This window comes from Solanum tuberosum, unplaced genomic scaffold (genome assembly GCF_000226075.1).
Source record: "Solanum tuberosum cultivar DM 1-3 516 R44 unplaced genomic scaffold, SolTub_3.0 scf00207, whole genome shotgun sequence".
In the NCBI taxonomy this organism is placed as follows: domain Eukaryota; kingdom Viridiplantae; phylum Streptophyta; class Magnoliopsida; order Solanales; family Solanaceae; genus Solanum; species Solanum tuberosum.
The window spans coordinates 822,010-841,462 of NW_006239133.1; the positions used below are offsets into that span (position 1 = coordinate 822,010).

The following is a 19,453-nucleotide window of genomic DNA, read 5'->3' on the forward strand; positions in this document are numbered from 1 at the left end:
GGAGCTGCATTTATTTGAAAAAAATTGAGTTACACAAGTTCACCAAAGTTATACCATAGAAGGATTGAACAATATTTAAGTAAAAAAGATAGAGAAAATTTCGGGTATATGGTAGAAGATTAAGGGGTGTGTGCTACTGTGCTTGTTTCTACAACGTTGGAGAAGACGATGGGGTGGAGGTGGGGTGGGAGATGCTTCTTTTAAAGATTTTTTAAGGTGATTAAATCTTTTTTTTGTTATTATTTGGAAAAAAAATGCCACGTGTCATTGATCCATTGGCCATCTTTTTTTTAATATATAATTGATAGTTTATTATTTAAGAATTATTTTGAACAAAATGACAAGTGTCCTCATTTAATTTGACACTTTAGACATCATTCGCGAGTGGAACACGCTCACCATCATATTTTTGCTGAATGTAAAAAAAAGTGTTAAAATGACATATCATGACCTTACACGAGATGTCCAAAATGAACAAAATCTAGTTAAGATATCTAAATGAAAATTAATGCCAACTTTAGGAGACCACTGATGGATCAAGCCAATTATTTAATCAACTAAATGAATATTTTTAAATCTATCAATAATTACAATGTTAAAATAATAATTCACATTAAGTTTAAGTCGTTTTCTCCTAATTAAATGAGGCTAGCGAGATGGGCCAATTTTATCATAATATAACCCATAAACGAATGTTGGATATGAGTCGAAAACAACAGTTGACGTCGTCATTCATCGTCCACTATTTTTCTACCAAAACACGCAAGAATTGATTCGCAAAAAGGAAGAAGAATTGGGTATTCTTGATTCTTATAGACATGCTAAATTTTAGTTTTGAATTTCACAATTGATTTGAGGGAAAAAAATGTTTGGATGCAAATGCTTCCGTTGGAGCAAAATTTCAGATCTTTCTTCCCGAGAACCTGATACTTTTCTTCTCCCAGAACCCATTCCTCAATGGCCTCAAGGTATGCAAAATCATCTTTTGTTGCCAATGTTAAAAGGGTTACTTGGATAATTAGATTTAACATGTGGGGTTTTATCTGTTGCCACTTTTTTTTTTATAGTAATTGTGCCTATCCTTGCTCTTGCATTGAAAAGAATGTCTTTTTATTCATAACTGCTCAGCAGGGGCGGAGCTAACAAGGGTTCCATGGAAAGTTATATTGTTTATACCCTACATGTGTTTGCTTTTTCATATTTCGAAACTCTAAGTGAAAATCCTGGCTCCGACACTAGTTCAGGGTGTCTCACTTTCTCACTTTCTGCTCAGCAGGGGTGGAACTAATAAGGGTCAAGGGGTTCATCCAAACCCTCTTTGATGGAAAAGTAGACGGTTTATTTATGGTTAAGATTATTTTTCTTGGACTTCTTTGTGTGTTTACTTTTTCATATATTGGAACCGTGAAAATTCAGGCTCTGCCACTACTGCTTAGGGTGTCTCCTTTTTTTTGCTCAATGTCTGATTGACATTGAAATGCTTCTATGTTTCCAGCAAAACTGGAAATTACACACTTATAGTGGTATGTCTGCAATACTTTTCATCCAAATATCGTGACTATGTTAGGGTCCTTTGTCTTTTTATTTTTAATTGTTTAAATTCCTTCTTAAAAGAAGAGAGAAGAGTGTATGCTATTGCTTGTGCCTTGTGGTGAAATATGAATGAGTTGGTATCCACGGCTGATTCTTTTAGCACTGTAAAGAAAAGATTTTCTAATCTTTGTTGTGGTTTCCAAGCATGCTATTGAGTGTGAATCATTCTTAACTGGTAGTTTCTCTTTTGCATTAAATTTTATGCTTTTAATTCTATTTGCCCCTTCGTACAAGGGCTCTACAAGTTTCAATACATAGAGTTGTCATTGAAGTACACTAGTCTGCGAAGATGCTGCTGTAGCTTTTTTGATTGATAGGCACAGGGATAATGAGCAGTAAAATGGAAACTTCCTGATGTTATTTTGTTCTACAAGAAATTGAAATTACCACAAATTTCTGAATTGTGAATACCTTCTGAAAGTTCCACATACTTTGTTTGATCCGTAAAATCTTATGTAATACTGGTTTCAAGATTTATCTTGGCTTTCCTTCATGATTAACTTCCATATATTAAAGCAGGAGGTTGTTTCCTGACAATTTCTTGTTCAACTGATTAAGTTTCACTTCAATTTTCCTCTCTTCCTGTTCTCTATGTTGTACTTTCATTCTTATCTGACAAGAGGTGTTTTGCCACTCGAAGAAGACTTGAAATAACTTTGCAGACTGATTTGGCAATTTGCTGGATCCGCTATCACGAAACTTGGAAATCACAATTTTCAATTTGAATTCACTAAATGAAATTCTTACGAGTTGGGATAAGTTTGTATTGGATAGTTTATGATTCTTTGTTGTTATTTGAGACCAAAGCTAATTATCTCATGTTCTAAATGAGTTACTTGTTCAGCTTCTAAGTTTTCATTGTGATCAAATGACTCTTGTGGGTTAAATGTAAGAGTTTGTCATTCAATTTCCTTCTTTTTCTTGGAGAAGATTGTCTAGGTTCTTGGACATGCATTAGTTTTCTCAGTCGTTTGATATGATGTGTCTGCTTATGGGTTGTCGAATCAGAACTGTATCCCAATAGACTGTTAGTCGTTAGAATCATGTTAGCGGATTGCATACAAACCTATATTAATTCCTTTATTGAAAATTAATTAAGAGAAGAACACCTCTAATTTCAATTTTTTTCCTGCTCTCTGCCACTGTCTCAGGATGTTCTGGTACAGGATTCGCTAGTGGTACAATTAAACTAGGGGAACTGGAGGTTCATAAAATCAGCAAGTTTGACTTTGTCTGGGGTTGTAATTTGTCACAAGATCGGAAACAGGGTGTTAGCTTTTATAAGCCAAGGGGGGTGCCTGATGGATTTTTCAGCCTTGGCCACTACTGCCAATCTAACAAGAAGCCTCTACGAGGGTTTGTGCTTGTTGCTCGGGAAGTGGCTAAACCTGAGGCAGAAGATCATTGCAGTGGAAATCCTTGTTTGCCTGCGCTCCAGAATCCCCTTGATTACACGTTAGTCTGGAGTTCTAATGATGGAACTGAAGAAAATTTCGATGGATCCGGTTACTTTTGGTTACCTCAACCACCTGAAGGTTATAAAGCCCTGGGGTTCATTGTGACTACTAATCCTGTTAAACCTGAGTTAGGGGAAGTCAAATGTGTTCGAGGTGACCTCACTGATGAATGTGAAACTTACCGCTTGATACTTAAAACCAGCTCTGTGCTTTCAGAAGTACTGGCAATTTGGAGCATAAGACCGCGGCATAGAGGAATGCATGGTAAAGGTATTTCAGTTGGTACCTTTTTCTGCAGTAGCTATTGGAGCACAGGGCAAGAGTTAAACATCGCATGCCTAAAGAACTTCGATACGAGTCTACAAGCAATGCCAAACCTTGATCAGATTCATGCAATCATTAGGCACTATGGTCCTACTTTGTTTTTTCATCCCAGCGAGACCTATCTTCCATCTTCTGTACAATGGTTCCTTGACAATGGCGCAATGCTCTATACAAGAGGCGATTCAGTTGCTAAGCCCATTGAGCCTGAAGGTTCCAATTTACCTGGTGGTGGGACAAACGATGGCCAATGTTGGATTGATTTGCCTAGCGATGTCCGCAGGGATATTGTCATATTTGGAAATTTAGAGAGTGCAAAACTTTATGTTCATGTTAAGCCAGCCTTAGGTGGTACTTTCACAGATCTTGCAATGTGGATTTTTTGCCCCTTCAATGGACCAGCTACTCTAAAGGTAGGAGTAGTGAATGTTCCTCTAAGCAAAGTCGGTCAGCATGTAGGTGATTGGGAGCATTTCACTCTCCGAGTGAGCAATTGCACAGGAGAGTTGTGGAGTATCTATTTTTCTCAACACAGTGGTGGTGAATGGGTGGATGCTTATGATTTGGAGTTCATTGCAGGAAATAAAGCTATTGTTTATTCATCAAAGGGTGGCCATGCTAGCTTTCCTCATCCTGGAACTTACATTCAAGGGTCCTCAAAGCTAGGGATTGGAATTAGAAATGATGTTGCACGTAGTAATCTCTATGTAGATTCAAGTACCCAGTATGAAATTATTGCAGCACAGTATCTCGGACATGAAGCTGTTAGTGAGCCATGTTGGTTACAATACATGAGAGAGTGGGGTCCAACCATTATTTATGACTCAAGAAAGGAGCTTGAGAAAATTGTTAATCGCTTGCCAATAATGGTTCGAAATTCAGTACAGAGTATTTTTGATAAGCTGCCAATGGAACTGTTTAAGGAGGAAGGCCCTACTGGGCCAAAGGAGAAGAACAATTGGTTTGGAGACGAAAGATGGTAGCACATTTCCTTGTCTATGGGTATCTTACTCTTGCCAGTAGATCAGAATTGGCTTGTTGTACCATTATGTACAGATTCATATTACTCTACGACTGGGCTTTGTTGTTGCTTTAGTTTAGCAATTTGTGAGGACGGACTACATTAAAGATCCTACAAGTCTATAGTCTATAGCAAGAGTTATGTTGATTATTTGGTTATCTACAGAAGGGAAGCAGAACACACTAGTAATCCTTCACCTTAAAGCAAATTGATTCTTGTTATCACCATTTCATTCTGCACCAATCACAATGTGCTGCTTCTCTTTCATTGTGGCATCAGATTGTCCTTTGTGAGCTGTGCAAAGTTTAATAAGGACGTTCCTCATTGAACTTCATTGCAAGTTATATATGTTTGGCATTGGCAGTCTCCCGTGCATCCCTCTAATCTTATCAGGTAAGAAACTTGGAGAATGATCATTTGGTTCGCAAACAAAATCATGCAGGGGTAACAGTATACGGATTGTGTTACAGGGATTATTTAGTGTATATGTTTTATAGTGAATGTTTAGTTCATTGCCCTTGTATATACTGTGTATATATATTAATAGAAGTCCACAATTTTAACCTTGTTTTTGAAGTAAATAGAAGATACAATGATGAGATTGAGGTTACTTTGGTCTTGAAGGGGTCGTTTGGTTGAGAACAAGTTATCCCAGGATTAGTTATTCTGGGGTTAGCTATCCTGGTGGGATAAGTTATCCCAAACATGACAACCAAACAAGATACAAAAATTTTATCCCATCACTATTTTCTTATCTCATCACTATTTATTTCTATCTCTCACACCAAACGACCCCTAAGATGTGTTTTAGTTAGTTGATATAACTACCCAAAAGGTTAAAAGTAAAGAATGAAATAAATTATTTGGTCCCCTCTGTAACAAGAAAATTGTTTGGTAATTTGATGTTTTTAGTTGGACCAGTTCTGTTTTGAACTATTCATTCAGCATCAGCTATGCCTATTGTCTACTGTTGAGGAGGAAGCTATAGCTCAACTACACCTTCATTTGATTATTTTGTGTACTTCCATTTCACATGATGCGATAGGTACGGTGTTAGACTGAACACGAAATTTTAGAATTTTTTTTTAAAAACTAACGAGTGTAACTAATTATCTGCATGAGTCAATCTGCAATAGTCAACTAGGAAAAAGGTACCTCTTTCACATTTTACTGTCATGAAAGTGAGAGGTACCCTCACATTATTATTATTATTAGTAGTAGTAGTAATAATAATAATTAAAAATAATAATAAACACAAATGTCATGATGGAAGTAAAAGCCACGTCAACCAGAATATTTGATGATTAAGTTTGAATGTGTTTTACGCATGGAACAACTAAATTAGCTCAATAATAGCAACAAGAACAATTGATCATTAAATTTGAATCAATTCACACTATTCATGTAGCTCTATTACACTCATCTCAATCTAATATATAAAGAAATATTATATTATATTATATTCATCTATTTAAACGACCCATTTGGATATTTTTGAATTATTAAAAAATTATCTTTATTAAAAACAACGGAAAAGAATTAAAAATATCCTTAAAATTATGCGAAATTTAACAAAAATATTATTTGTTAACAGAATGATCCAAAAAAAACTATGTCGTCAATACTTTTGTCTAAAAAATGCACTTATTATTACTTTTGGATCAAAAATGTCATTTTCCTAATAAACATATTTTTTTTTCTTCTTAAATACATTGTTTTTTAAATAAAATATTACTTTTAAAGAATTTTTGTTTAACTTTTTTTCTTTTAAAATTACTTAAACTAATATAAAAGTGAAAAGTAATCTTGTGTCTTCTTAATCTCCTTTTGTCAATTATTATAGAAATTACCTGATATACTTTTTAAATTGATAATAAAGTCATACATATAAGATCATAGTAACTCAACACTAATTTTTATTTAGATAATCATTTTTTAAATAAAAAAAAATTATTTCTTAATCTTTTTCAAATTGAAGTAAAATAAACACTTGTTAATATATTTCTTGATTTTAAAGTTAATAATAAAAAAGGGGGGAGGGGGGAGGGGGGAGGGGATCAACAATAACTCCAGCCATGATATTTTAAAGATATTTAATGATTAAAAGTAATGTAAGAAATTTTCCTATTTTATTATACTATGATTGTTATATCTTTAGCTTCAAAATCAAAGATTATATTAGCAATTAGCAAATGATTATCGTTCTTCAATTTTAAAAATATTCAAAAATAAAAATATTTCTTATTTTATTAGGAAAAGAAGTTTTGTGTTATCTAAATAAAAATTAATGATGAATCGCTACAATCTTATATATATGAAAATTCATAATGATTTTCAATATTTTTTATTAAAAAGGAACGTGTTTAAAACAAAGGAAATACTATTTTTATCAAGAAAATGACATTTTGCATTTTTAAACCATAGTATTAACATCACAGACATTTTTAGATTAAAATATTAGTAAAAAACATTTTTATTTACACTAATTCATTTCTTGACTTTTCTCAGCAGTCAACATCCGTACATGTTTGGGGGGCCTAAAACTCTATTAGTGCATTTCTCATACGACGCTACCCACAGGTTTGGTACCTTTAGGCATACTTTTTTCATTAATAGATATAAACTAATTTATAATAAATGTTAAAAGTAATTATGAGTATAAATAAAATATGGTGAATTTTTATTTTTTTTAGAAAAAACAATGAATACTTAGCTTTGAGAATAATAATATTTAGGGAAAAAGATCTAAAAAATACTTCAATTTTGGCTGAATTTGCTGTTACGATATCAAACTTTATGGAGAACCTTTTACCCCTACACTATTTAATAGTGCATTTTAAAGGTATATATGTGCCCACGTGGACACATTACTATTTAAAATGATGCAATATTTATGATGTCCATGTAGGCACATATATACCTTTAAGATACACTATTAAATAGTACAGAGGGGTAAAAGGTCCTTTCCAAAGTTAGGTATCGTAACAGCAATTTCGGCCAAAGTTAGAGTATTTTTCAGACCATTTTCCCTAATATTTAATACATTGATTTCCTTAAAAATATATGAAATATTAAAATGCTTCTTTAAGTGAACAATTTTATTTTTTTTATATTGACGTAAGCTAGACTTTAGGATGAATACATAGGTCCGTTTAGTCATACGATATAAAATCATGAGATGGAGTTGAAATGTTGTTTGGACATGCAATTTAAATTTTTTTATGTTATATATTTTCTCCTAAATATAAAATCCCCTAAATTGTAAAACTATTAAAATTCTACCAAATCTTTATACAATCTTATCAAATAAGCAAAAGCTTATAAAATCGCATAATACATTATCACAAAGCAAGTCTAAAAAGATTACAACATTCATTGATCAAACTTTAATTCAATAAAAAAAATCAAAATTGAACATTAGTTGGTAAAATAATTTGATAAAAAATAATAAATTTGGTGAATATATATGATAAAGTAGGAATTGATTTGAAGTAATATCATATTTTATGTTGGTGAGAATAATTGTTACATGAAATATAAATAGTTTAAAGAGTAATGAATAATTTTATAAATTTTATTTACATAACAAATAAATGGTAAATAAATATAAATGTGAGAGTTTTTTTTTTCACAAAACATAAATTTGTGCATTAATTTCGTATTTAAAAATTTTCAAATCATGTTTTTGGAGAATTTGAAACTTCATATCGTAATATGAAATCAACTTGAAATTACTTATTCAAATGCTAACTTCATATCACGATATAAAATCACATATCCAAATACCTACTTAAACTCAGTCCCATAAAATTTCGATGTCTCCGTGCTTGCTTAGCTTAGGTTAGTGGCGTTCCACGCAGGGCTATGGTGTTCTATATTAGGTTGGGGAGTGGGCTATATTATTAGGTGGCCACACCTTTGTCGGGTTGTTCTTTGCAACTCTACCCACTTTTCTTTGTCCCTACACTCATTAATTCTTCAAATTCATTCATAATCAACATTTCTGATACATTACGATGGAGCGGTAAGTAATTTTTCATCTTTGTTTAGAATTTGAGTCTTGTTTAATATAAAATTATCTTTATTAAGGAGTGTTTATCACAATATGAAAATTTTCAAACTAAATTTAGATTTGGTCAATATATAATATAAATATCGAACATCATAAAAAAAAAATACATCTCCAATAAGCCTAACCAATTTTACCTTCTATCAAAAAATTAGGATCAAACTAATCTATCATGATTGATTTCTTTGATCGGTCAAACGTCTGTCGATATTTTTCAATCAATTTTGCCCTCGATTTTAGTCGTAAAGGTCAATTAATTGACAAATCTCGATATTTATGAAAGCAACGTGCCTAAAATTAAAATTTCTTTGTTCCTCAATTTGATATCGGTTTAGGCCAATAAACTGATGACGTATCACAATATCCAACATCTTCTACTCCATTTTTTTTAACCACGATCTTATCTTAGTCATGATATCGATATATCCAACTTGAAAGAGGAGAACTTAGAATTAACATGTTATGTATACAACGGTTATATATGTATGCCATATCTAACCCCAACACAATATCATCCTTCTTATATTTAAAAAATGTGTTAGCTAATAGAGCCGATTATATTTATGTGTTATATTTATCCCCCAAACATATATTAGTTAAAAAAAACAAATTTGTATAATTTGAAAGCAAAATTTGACCTTTCTCCCTTTTGTCTTTTTCCATAATTAGTCTGAACTAAATTTGGTATTCTTGAAAAAACAAGATTTCTGTGTGATTAGTTATTGCCTGCTACAAAATAGCAACAGCAGCACTGGGGACCGTTTAGGAGAAAAATCATCATCATATTCATCTTCTGAAGCGCACAAAGCAGACAAAGCTACCCCACTTTTCTTACCTTCTCCAACACTCCCCTACCCCCTTTACCTACCTTCCCTTCAATACCATCTTCTTTGCTCTTTTTTTTCTCAAAAAATCAAGAAACCCTTCAAGTTTTCTTGATGAAAGCTACTCTTGGTCTAATGGGTTTGGGAGGAGTTACTTATGGGGTTTCAATTGGTGGGTCAATTTGTACTGTGTCAAAGGAAGATAATATTGGGGTGTTGTTATCATCTGAGGCTTCTTCATCATACCCTGATGAGACTGAACTTGAATTGGGTCTTGGACTTAGTCTTGGTGCTTCTGCTGCTGCTGGTGATGTTATTCCTAAGTCTAAAACTGGTTCAAGGGGTTGTTATGCTAAAATCTTGACACCCAAAAAAGATTTCTCTTCTTTGGGTTCTAATTCATCATCTTCATGTTCATCTTCTTCTGCTATTAAAGCTAATAATGCTTCTTGTGGAACCAAGAGAACTGCTGATTCTATTTCTCCTCCTCGTTCTAGTGTCAGGTATCACCATTTTGTCTCTGCCCTTTTTCGTTCTCCTCGTTATTTTTTTCATATGATATGATCAAGGTGCTAGTTTGATGTTTGTAGGAAAGAAGGGAATTGTTTTTCTTCTGTGTTGTTATAGCATGATTCTTTGATGTAACTTCTGTTCTTTCTTGTTTCATCTTGTTTGCTCTGCATTTGGGTTCTCTAGGAATCAGATACCTATGATGAAGTGCATTTTCTTTTTATGATGAAATGTTTAATTTGTCTGTATCCATTCGATATACCTCTGTATTATATATTCGTCCTCGTGATAGGATATTGTACTAAGCTAAAGGATCTAATTTTAATTGAATATTTCTGTGCATTCGTCTAAAGGAAGAATCTTGTTTGAGGTGACACAAAGCTGAAGCAATTGGGGGACACATCCTTTTTAATGTTTGACAGAAACTGGTAGCACAAACATTGTTCTAGGAGAAAGAGTCGAAAGAGATGGGGCTTATACATCAAGTTAATTTTTTGTTTTGTCACAGGATGCACTCACAAATAAGACCATCTGGTTTTTATTGGAAATGATATTAACAATGCAATGTGTGTCATATTGATTGATGATTATATCAACTTGATTTGATCTTAACTAATAGAATTTTTGACGATGCAAGATATTTCTAGTTGAAGACTACTTTGTAAAAACGCTTAGAAACCAAAAGGCAGCAGTGTGGTTAGTAGAAACGGAAAGTAACTGGATGTCAGCTTGTTTTATTTTTTTCATACAAACAATGGCAAGCTGCTGGCCAGAATATTGGAAGATTTGCAGGACAGAGGTTCCTCTCGTAGATTCGGTTTTCCTTCTCATTTCCATTAAATGTGAATGGGTGATGGATGTACTTTTTACTACTTGATAGAAACTGTCTAGTCTCTTCTGACAATACAACACAATTCCGAGCATCCTATTTTCGCAAGAGCAGTATTTAGATGTACTTTTTTGAGAATTCCATAAGCATACCAAACCAAGCGGGTGATGACAAATGTAGTTTGTACAAGTATGCAGTAGGGTTCCCAAAAAAATCAAGCCAACTATCTAATCTGTTGAAGTTTCATTTTAACAAACATAAAAGGAGGAAAAACCGAAAAAACAAATGAAGCAAGAGGTAATTTTTGACATTTAGTAAAAACTTCTCTAGTTCCTTAAATGTTCTTTTATTCCCCTCTTAATAGTAGCCAATAATATATGTTAGGAAGGGTTTTCACTTGTTTTTTCTTTTAGCATCCAGTGTTTTCATTCTCCTACTTGCCGAACTGTCTCCACCATTTCTTTAAGAAGCAACTATGGAATATTCAAGATGGGGAATACTGTGGTCAATAGTCCCAAATCCCAAGACATAACTTCAATGCAGTAGGAAACATCCACGATCCCTTGCCAACTAACAACAGTTCATCTTCTTCTTACTCTTAAGTTGTTTATTATCAAAATGGCTCCCCTTGCTATTGGCGTGGAGAACTGGAGATAATGTTCTTCATATGATAAGTCATTTTAGAGCCAACTCTTTTTCTCAACCTTTTATTGCATACTGAGTCTGTTATAGTATTTTAGACACTACGATAAGATGAACTGTTGTGACAAAGTTTTCCATCTCCAGAATGATAAATTTGAGAGAGAAATAGGCTTACATCAAAGTAAGGTGGGTCCTTCGCTATTGGAAGTATTATGGATGATTTTAATCTTAGTCAAGCCAACATGAATTGATTCTTTGGCAGAACGATTGTCTGCACCCAATATAAAAGAGAAAAAGAAAGAGAGTTATCCTTTATTCAGCTTACCATTCAAGAGCATTTGGAACTAGAAAACTAACTCAATTTCCCATAGAAAAGAGAGGATGCTCTTTTGGATGTTGAGCTGGTTTGATTGATGATTGCCAGAGACTGCATTATGTATGGAACTTCCTTAGGAGGATTGTGACATTGATTTCCTGCCAAAATTGGCATCTCTGTGTACAGTTGTTATAGCACACTCTTTGTGCTAGTTTATCCATAAATTACCTTACCTTATTAAAAAACTGCATCTTTGTGTAACATTCTGTAGGGTCAGACTCTATAAGTTATGGTTTTATGGAACCAATTGATAGGTTTATGGCTAGTTATTGGTTGAAGAGTGTGATTATATAATTTTGGTGCCGTTCTTTTGGTTGTGTTATTCCTTGAAGTGTTTCACTTCTAATTTGTTGGGTTGGAGATAATGGATTCCTTTTTCGGGAAACTTATTGTAGGTAAAATGTACAAATTCTATATGGAGTAGTATTTGTTATGGCTTATATGTTTGGAATCTAATGTGGTATTGTTCCAGATCATTATTACTTGTGTGAGTATGACAAGCATACATCTTTTAATTGAACGTGTGATTTCATATTGACTTCAGACAAAGGGCTGTCTTCTGCAAATGTAAAATGCTACTTCAGGATTCCAATTTATCTTCCTTTGATTTAAAACATAAAAGACATTCTACGTTATTATTAATATGTTCATATGAATATGGTTCCTTTAAATGACAAATTTGTATCTCTTCCATGTTAAACTCGATGAATAATGTGTGGTGTAAGAAAAATGACTGGTATAGATATGGCTTCGACAGATGGTGTTCTAATTGTGAAGCTTAGGAGTTAGGATGTGTGTCTGGTCACTTACTCTTAGGCGTGATCTCTCAGTTTTTAGTTTCTACATGTGCATCCATAGGCCATCTCAGATCTGACATTAATTTGATTGTTCTGCTACTTGGCACCCCTGAAACTGATGTTGCCCTACCACTTATGACTAAACTATGCCATCACTGTTATTGCACGTATCATCATATTTGAAATTTCCGCTACATCATAGGAAAATATATCTTTTTTTTCTTCCTAATAAATGTAGGTAATGCATTTATTTAGTGAGTAGACTATAATAAACTGCTAAAAACATACTTGAGATTTATACTTTTCTTTCTTTTTGACTTTTTTTCTTTTATTTGTTACTTAACTTTTGCTTGAAATCCAACAATGCAGTCAGGTTGTTGGATGGCCTCCTATAAGAACGTATAGGATGAACACCCTAGTTAACCAGACAAAACCACCACCCCCAGAAGAATTTTCTGTGACAAACGAGAAATGCAAAAGTAAAAATACTATCACTAATGCTGGGAGCAGCAAGATCAACAACTTTGCAAAGGAGAAAGGGCTCGTCAAGGCTTCTCTATTTGTGAAGGTCAATTTGGATGGAGTTACAATTGGAAGGAAGGTAGATCTGAATGCACATAGTAGTTACGAGAACTTGGCACGGACTCTAGACAACATGTTCTTAAGACCCAGCACGACTGTTTGTGCAAGATGTGAGTAGTTCTTCTCCCTAGTACACTAATCTTAAAATGACAAACTTGTTACCATGGATATGTCCCCTGAGATCCCATAAACAAAGGATAATGAACTCAATTGTTTTAGTTGCTTTACATGTTGAATGAATTTTACACTGAGTATTGCACGATACAATGCTCATGGTTGTAATAAAAAAAATGGTTGGAAATGTTTGCTGTCCCATATGTTCTGAGCCCGACACCTGAGAGGAATTGACATATATGCCATTCTTGCTCATTTCTGTTTTTTTAACATTTCTTTTGAGTTCTACCCTAGTATTTAAGGTTCATTTTCCATGGTTCCTGACGTTAGCAATTTTTTGTCTGCTGCCAGCATCAAACGCACAGGAGCTAGGTGTCATGTCAGAAACAGCATTTTCTTCGAGATTATTAGATGGATCATCTGAATTTGTGCTGACTTATGAAGACAAAGAAGGAGACTGGATGCTTGTTGGAGATGTTCCTTGGGAGTATGTCCTGCATCTGTTACCTAGCTCCTCCTCCTGCACAATGACAACTAAAATACGCTTTTATAAAATGTGTCGCGAAAAATCAACAGATACATCGTACTTTATCTCTGAACCTTTGTTTTCTCATAGTGAAAGTGAATGGAGAAGATGCTCAATATATAATAAGGATATTATTTTCAGCATGAGTTGGGGAGATTTTTTATTCTTATCTATATATATCCTATTTTGTACTTATTTTTGCTCGTTTAAATACGTATTATGTTCTAATAAAATGGTCTGGGATGGTTGGATGCGGTTTCAACTTAGGCTTTCTAGATATTAGTATTTCTGTTTCCTCTGTGCTTTCTGGCTTATTTGTAGAACATACATTCTGCTGTATGGAAACTGACAAAATATAACCATGTTTATCAATATGGTTGTCTTACTTGTTTCCTTGGTTGTTTCAGGATGTTTATTAGCTCAGTCAAGAGACTACGAATCATGAGGACATCTGATGCCAATGGACTCGGTACATGTAGGTGTTGAGTCATATATATGATGCACATGCACCTCATACAGATAAAAACTGACTTAACTTCATACTGACCAAATTTTTTGTTGAAATTTCAGCTCCAAGTTTCATGGAAAGAAATGACGGAAGACCGGGGACTAAGCCTATATAGGTCAGACAAAGAATCAACTTTCAAAAGATAAAGAAGACCTCCATTTGAAGGATGAAGTCTAGAAGGAAATTTTAGTGGATGGTAAAATAATTTTCTGAGTAACAAATTGGTCTTATATGACCTTATTGTTTTTTTTTTTGGGTCACTTTTCTTGTTTTTTTACCACACGGTCTACCCCACTCTCTGGGAGGAGATCCCTTTTGCTGGATTACAGAAGATGCCTGTATATGTCATTCACCACGCGATCTTCAGCAAAAGTTTCATTCCACCCTTGTGTAGCATGTATGTGTCCACTTATACTATATTACGATGATGAGCTTGCTGCTCCTTGAAACAGATAAACACTAATGTTGTTGAAAGGAAAGTTTGCAAGGTTCATACTGGGAACCTTTTTTGTTGGTTTTGATACAAGCTTTCATTGCTTTCATGTTTGTATTTCAATTTCTTGTCTTCTCTTATTCTGCAACTATTTCTTGGAGCAAGATATGTTGTCTATAGAATTTAAGATTATTTGATTGTCAGTAGTTTTGGGAAGAAAGTATATCTTAGCCATGGAGGAGTGTGCAGGAATTGTACATTTTGCTATGCTGGTTGAAAGGAAGAAAATTCGAAACATGAGTCTGGTGGACAAGAATAACCTTGGTTTCTTATTTTGCATATTATCACTTGTTCAAAGAGAAAGAAGCCTTGGTAAGTTTCTCTTTATGAATGCATGTTCCCTGAGCCATGACTATCGATTAAACGAGCTCTGAATTGCTGTTTTTTGTTAGTGAGGTCAAGCCGTTTTCATTTTATTAAATCTAATGGTATTTCAGGTGAGCAATACAATTCCTAGTCTTGATTAGAGAATATGTGTGTTAGAAAACTCTGTTATTCGATCGATAACTTCTTCTTACATGATCAAAGAATTAGTAAAACATCACTTGCAGCAGTAAAGGGAAGAATGCTGCCTGTACTACTACCTTAATTCTACACATACAAGAATCAATGTATGAACCTCTAAATACAAGTCAAATACTACATGACAATTACAAATGAAATGGACTCAAATAGGGAAAGGGACATGACTTCTCTTCTTACAAAAGACCATTTACAGGTGATGTACTGAATATTGGCTTATCTTTGTTAGTAGTAGCATCATGGCTATCTCCACTGTTGCTACTGCTTTTTCTCCGAGGCTTTGCCTCTTCGAGCATCGTCAAAACATCCCTCATGGATGGTCTGTCCTTGGGGAGTTTGGCTATACATAGAATTGCTATCCTTAAAACTAACAACATTTCTTCTTGAACATGTTGTGTTGCTCCTACATGTGGGTCAAGTGCTTCTTCTAAAGACTTGTTGTCTCGGATCTTCATCCGAAACCACTCTACAATGTCAACAGATTCCCCAAATTCAGGATCTAGAGGTCGTTTACCCGTTAGGAGCTCCATGAGAACAACTCCATAGCTGTAAATATCACTCTTCTCATCCACTTTCAACGTGTATCCGTACTCTGCAAAGTCAAAATCCAGATAAATGATTGTTAAATATTAGTAACAAAAATCACTCTAGAGTAAACATTGATGAAAAATTTGAAGGACTTACCGGGGGCTATGTATCCATAAGATCCAGCAACCATGGAAACTGTTTCATTCTTCTTGAGCATCGTTCTTGCCAAACCAAAATCTGCAATTCTTGCCTCTAGATTTGCATCAAGAAGTATGTTATTTGACTTGACATCCCGGTGAATAACTGGTGGATGGCAGTAATGATGGAGATAAGCAAGGCCTTGTGCCACTCCAAGGGCTATGTTATATCGAGTGACCCAATCAACAAGCAGTCTCCCTGCTGCTTGTTTACCATGTAAAACCTCTCCAAGGCTACCATTTTGCATATACTCGTATAGTATCATTGCATCACGTTTGTTGTGAAGGAACCCCAGAAGCCTGACAATATTTCGATGCCTCAATTTTCCAAGAACATTCACCTCACCTACGAGATCATCACTGTGCCCCATCTCAATATCAGTTCCAGATTTCCACAGCTTCTTTACTGCAACAACCATATTCTCGCGTTGCATTTCAGCTTTGTATACAACCCCTGTTGCTCCCATTCCAATGACATTTGACTCTTTAAGGCAAGCCAAGATGTCATTACTAGTGAATCCTAGCCTCTGGAATGCCATCAACCTCCATGGCCATTCACCACGGCTCATCTCAAAGCTTGGTTCAAAGCAGCTCCCATTTTCATGCCATCTCTTGTATAGAGATCTAGCTACAAGACCTGCTGTCAAAAAAAGCAGAAGAGCTGCTACACCAGTTAGCCATCCTGTGATGATGTGCTTCGCGTGCAAGCTCTTCTGCTTTGATGTGTATGCTGCATTATGAGAACATGGAGGAAGCACTCCACCACATAGACCGGCATTTCCAATCAGGTCATCTGGATTGATTGTTCTCAACATGCCATTTTCCGGAACAGGACCCTCCAGTTTGTTATGAGAAACATTCAGCATTTCTAGTGCTGGTGAATTGCCAAAGTTCTCAGGTATCCCACCAGTTAAAGAATTATTGGATAGATCTAGAATAGCTAATGTGGGCATCATGGAAATAGCTCTTGGAATTGGACCGTTTAATTGGTTGTTTCGAAGGTTCAAAGTTACTAACTTCTCACAGGAAGCAATGCTAGCTGGAAGATCTCCAGTGAAATGGTTTGTGGATAGATCCAGAACAGTAAGAGAAGGACAATCCTGGAATTGATCCGGGATTTCGCCTGTCATCTTATTGTCGGAGGCAATGAAATTTTGAAGAGTTGGAATTGCAAGAATGAATGAAGGAATAGAAGACTGAATGTGGTTTCTAGAGAAATCAATAAAAGAAAGAGAGGTAGAAGAAGCAAGATCACTTGGGATTTGTCCTGTCAGACTATTGTTTGCCAGTTCCAGCCTCTGTAGTTTCCCAAGTTTACCAAAACCTGCTGGGATCGTCCCCGAAAGAAGATTGTTCTGCATTCTTACACGAACGAGGGACGTGCAGGTTGATAAACCAGTTGGAATTGGACCAGAGAAAGCATTGTTAAACATGATAAGCTTAGTGAGGTTACCTTTGGCGCATAATCCTGCTGGAATTGGACCGGTAAATGAGTTGGATGAAATATCCACCCATTGCAATGGCGAATTTCTTCCAAGATCACTTGGCAAAGGACCTGATAAGCTGTTATTCCACAGCTCAACTACTTCCAGCTGAGTCAAACCTCCAATCCCAGGGGGAACTGAACCTGATAATTTGTTCGACATTATATTCAAAAGCTGCAAATTCTTAAGTTCAGCAATCTCAGCTGGAATTTCACCCGTAAGCATGTTATCAGACAGATCAAGCAACTGCAATGAAGTCATATTGCCAATCTCTGGCGGAATCTTGCCTTCAAACTTGTTCTTGTACAAGAAAATCGTATCAAGCAGCTTCAGCTTTCCTAGCTCAGAAGGAATTGAACCTCCAAGATTTCCAATAGCAAGATCAAGATACTTGAGATTTGTCAGATTTCCAAATTCAGCTGGAATTCCACCTTCAAAAAGATTGTATCCCAGTACTACAGTCTCAAGCGACGAAAGCTGCCCCAGCTCTCCCGGAATGTAGCCAGTCAAATTGTTCCCTGAAAGACCTAAAAACTTCAATTTCCCCAAATTCCTATAAGATTTAGGAATTGAACCTTCGAAGAAATTCCCTCGAAAATCCAATGTCTCGAGCAATGTAGCATTTCCAATATCCTCAGGAAGATAACCGGAGAAGTTATTACTCGAAGCATTCAAATACATAAGCGCTTCTGACATTCCAAGACCTACAGGGAAGTCATAGACAAAATAGTTCTGGCTCACATCAATGCTTCTCAATGCAGTTAGATTTGACAAACTTTTCGGCAATGGCGATGAAAACTCATTGCAGCATAGATTGAGAGAAGTCAAACTCTTCAACTTTTGGATATCATTAGACACTGTGCCAGTGAGATTCATGTGGGACAGATCAAGCTTCTCGACAGCCCCATGGGAGTTGCATTCAACTCCCGTCCAGCTGCAGGGAACAATAATACTTCTATTGTTCCCTGCAGCTGCATTATTGGGCACTGTCCAATCACGAAGATGATCCAATGGATCAACGAGACTTTCTTTAATAGAAAGTAGAATAGACACCTCATCATTCAAATCAACTTTCGCAAACACCCCGTTAGCAAAAAAACTGTAATAGTAGAACAAGAAGAGTATGAAAATGGTTAATAAATTCATTACTACTTTTTTTCCTGTGCTTACACTCTCTCTTTTGTTAGTAATTTGTGTGCTAGCATTGCATCAATGATTGTGAGGGAGATGATGGGGCCAACAAGGGGCAAGAAGAAGAAGAAGAAGAACGAGGTAAGAAAAAAGAGATGAGTATTAGTATTATTATATAAGTAGAGTAGAATATTATTAATGGAGTTAGTAAAACACTACGTCTGTCCCAATTTATACTACTCACATTTTTTAAGTCAATTCCAAAGAAAATAACATATTTTTATATGGAAAAATCCTTTTGGCCAGAATTTGATAACAATTGAACTTTATAACGCATTTATGACTTATTTTAGATCACAAATTTCAAAAGTGTTTCTTATTTTCTTAAATTATGTGTCAAGTCAAATTATATCGTATAAGTTGTTACAGTACTTGAAGTTCACATGGGGATTAGTTAAGGAAAAAAAAAAGGAGCTGGATTAATAGGTCGTGAGATCTTGGGTTCTGCAAAAAAAAAAAAAAAAACAGCTGTGTTTATATAAATGCAAATAATATATTGTTTGGGGAAATATTTGGACTTTATTGTAAGTGACTCCGACATTGAACATGGAGAGAATGTGTTCTTCTTATAGTTTTTTTTAATCTTTTCCTTTTCTAGTTTGATTAGAGATTTACAGGTCAGTAAAAACTATAAACAACTTCTTGTATTACTTCCTTCGTTCCTTTTTATATGTCATTCTTATTATAAATAGTTGGTTCATAATAGTTGTCATTTCATAAAATCGATGCATAAAGAGTAATAATCTTCCTATTTTATCCTGGTTAGTTATTAGCCTTGAAAATATATATTTGACCAACATAGAAAAACTACGTAAATAATTCATGTTCATTGGTCGAATTAATTAATTAAAATAAATTAATTCATATTC

General features: G+C 34.8%; 3 protein-coding genes across 3 annotated transcripts; 2 read left to right on the forward strand and 1 right to left on the reverse strand.

Moving 5' to 3' along the window:
* Nucleotides 1-693: 693 nt before the first annotated feature.
* On the forward strand, nucleotides 694-4,952 carry LOC102585636 (uncharacterized). Its single transcript, XM_006355825.2, has 2 exons — nucleotides 694-968; nucleotides 2,745-4,952. The coding sequence occupies exons 1-2, from the start codon at nucleotides 866-868 to the stop codon at nucleotides 4,352-4,354; spliced, it is 1,713 nt and encodes a 570-aa protein (XP_006355887.1). The 5' UTR covers nucleotides 694-865; the 3' UTR covers nucleotides 4,355-4,952.
* A 4,233-nt stretch (nucleotides 4,953-9,185) lies between these two features.
* LOC102585970 (auxin-responsive protein IAA13) lies at nucleotides 9,186-14,725 on the forward strand. Its single transcript, XM_006355826.2, has 5 exons — nucleotides 9,186-9,788; nucleotides 12,809-13,131; nucleotides 13,487-13,622; nucleotides 14,069-14,136; nucleotides 14,232-14,725. The coding sequence occupies exons 1-5, from the start codon at nucleotides 9,400-9,402 to the stop codon at nucleotides 14,282-14,284; spliced, it is 969 nt and encodes a 322-aa protein (XP_006355888.1). The 5' UTR covers nucleotides 9,186-9,399; the 3' UTR covers nucleotides 14,285-14,725.
* Nucleotides 14,726-15,274: 549 nt separating this feature from the next.
* On the reverse strand, nucleotides 15,275-18,680 carry LOC102592602 (leucine-rich repeat receptor-like protein kinase PXL2). Its single transcript, XM_006355844.2, has 2 exons — nucleotides 15,869-18,680; nucleotides 15,275-15,776 (listed from the first exon to the last, which is right to left on the reverse strand). Exons 1-2 carry the CDS (start codon nucleotides 18,537-18,539, stop codon nucleotides 15,361-15,363), a joined length of 3,087 nt encoding a protein of 1,028 aa, XP_006355906.1. The 5' UTR covers nucleotides 18,540-18,680; the 3' UTR covers nucleotides 15,275-15,360.
* Between the last annotated feature and the right edge of the window lie 773 nt (nucleotides 18,681-19,453).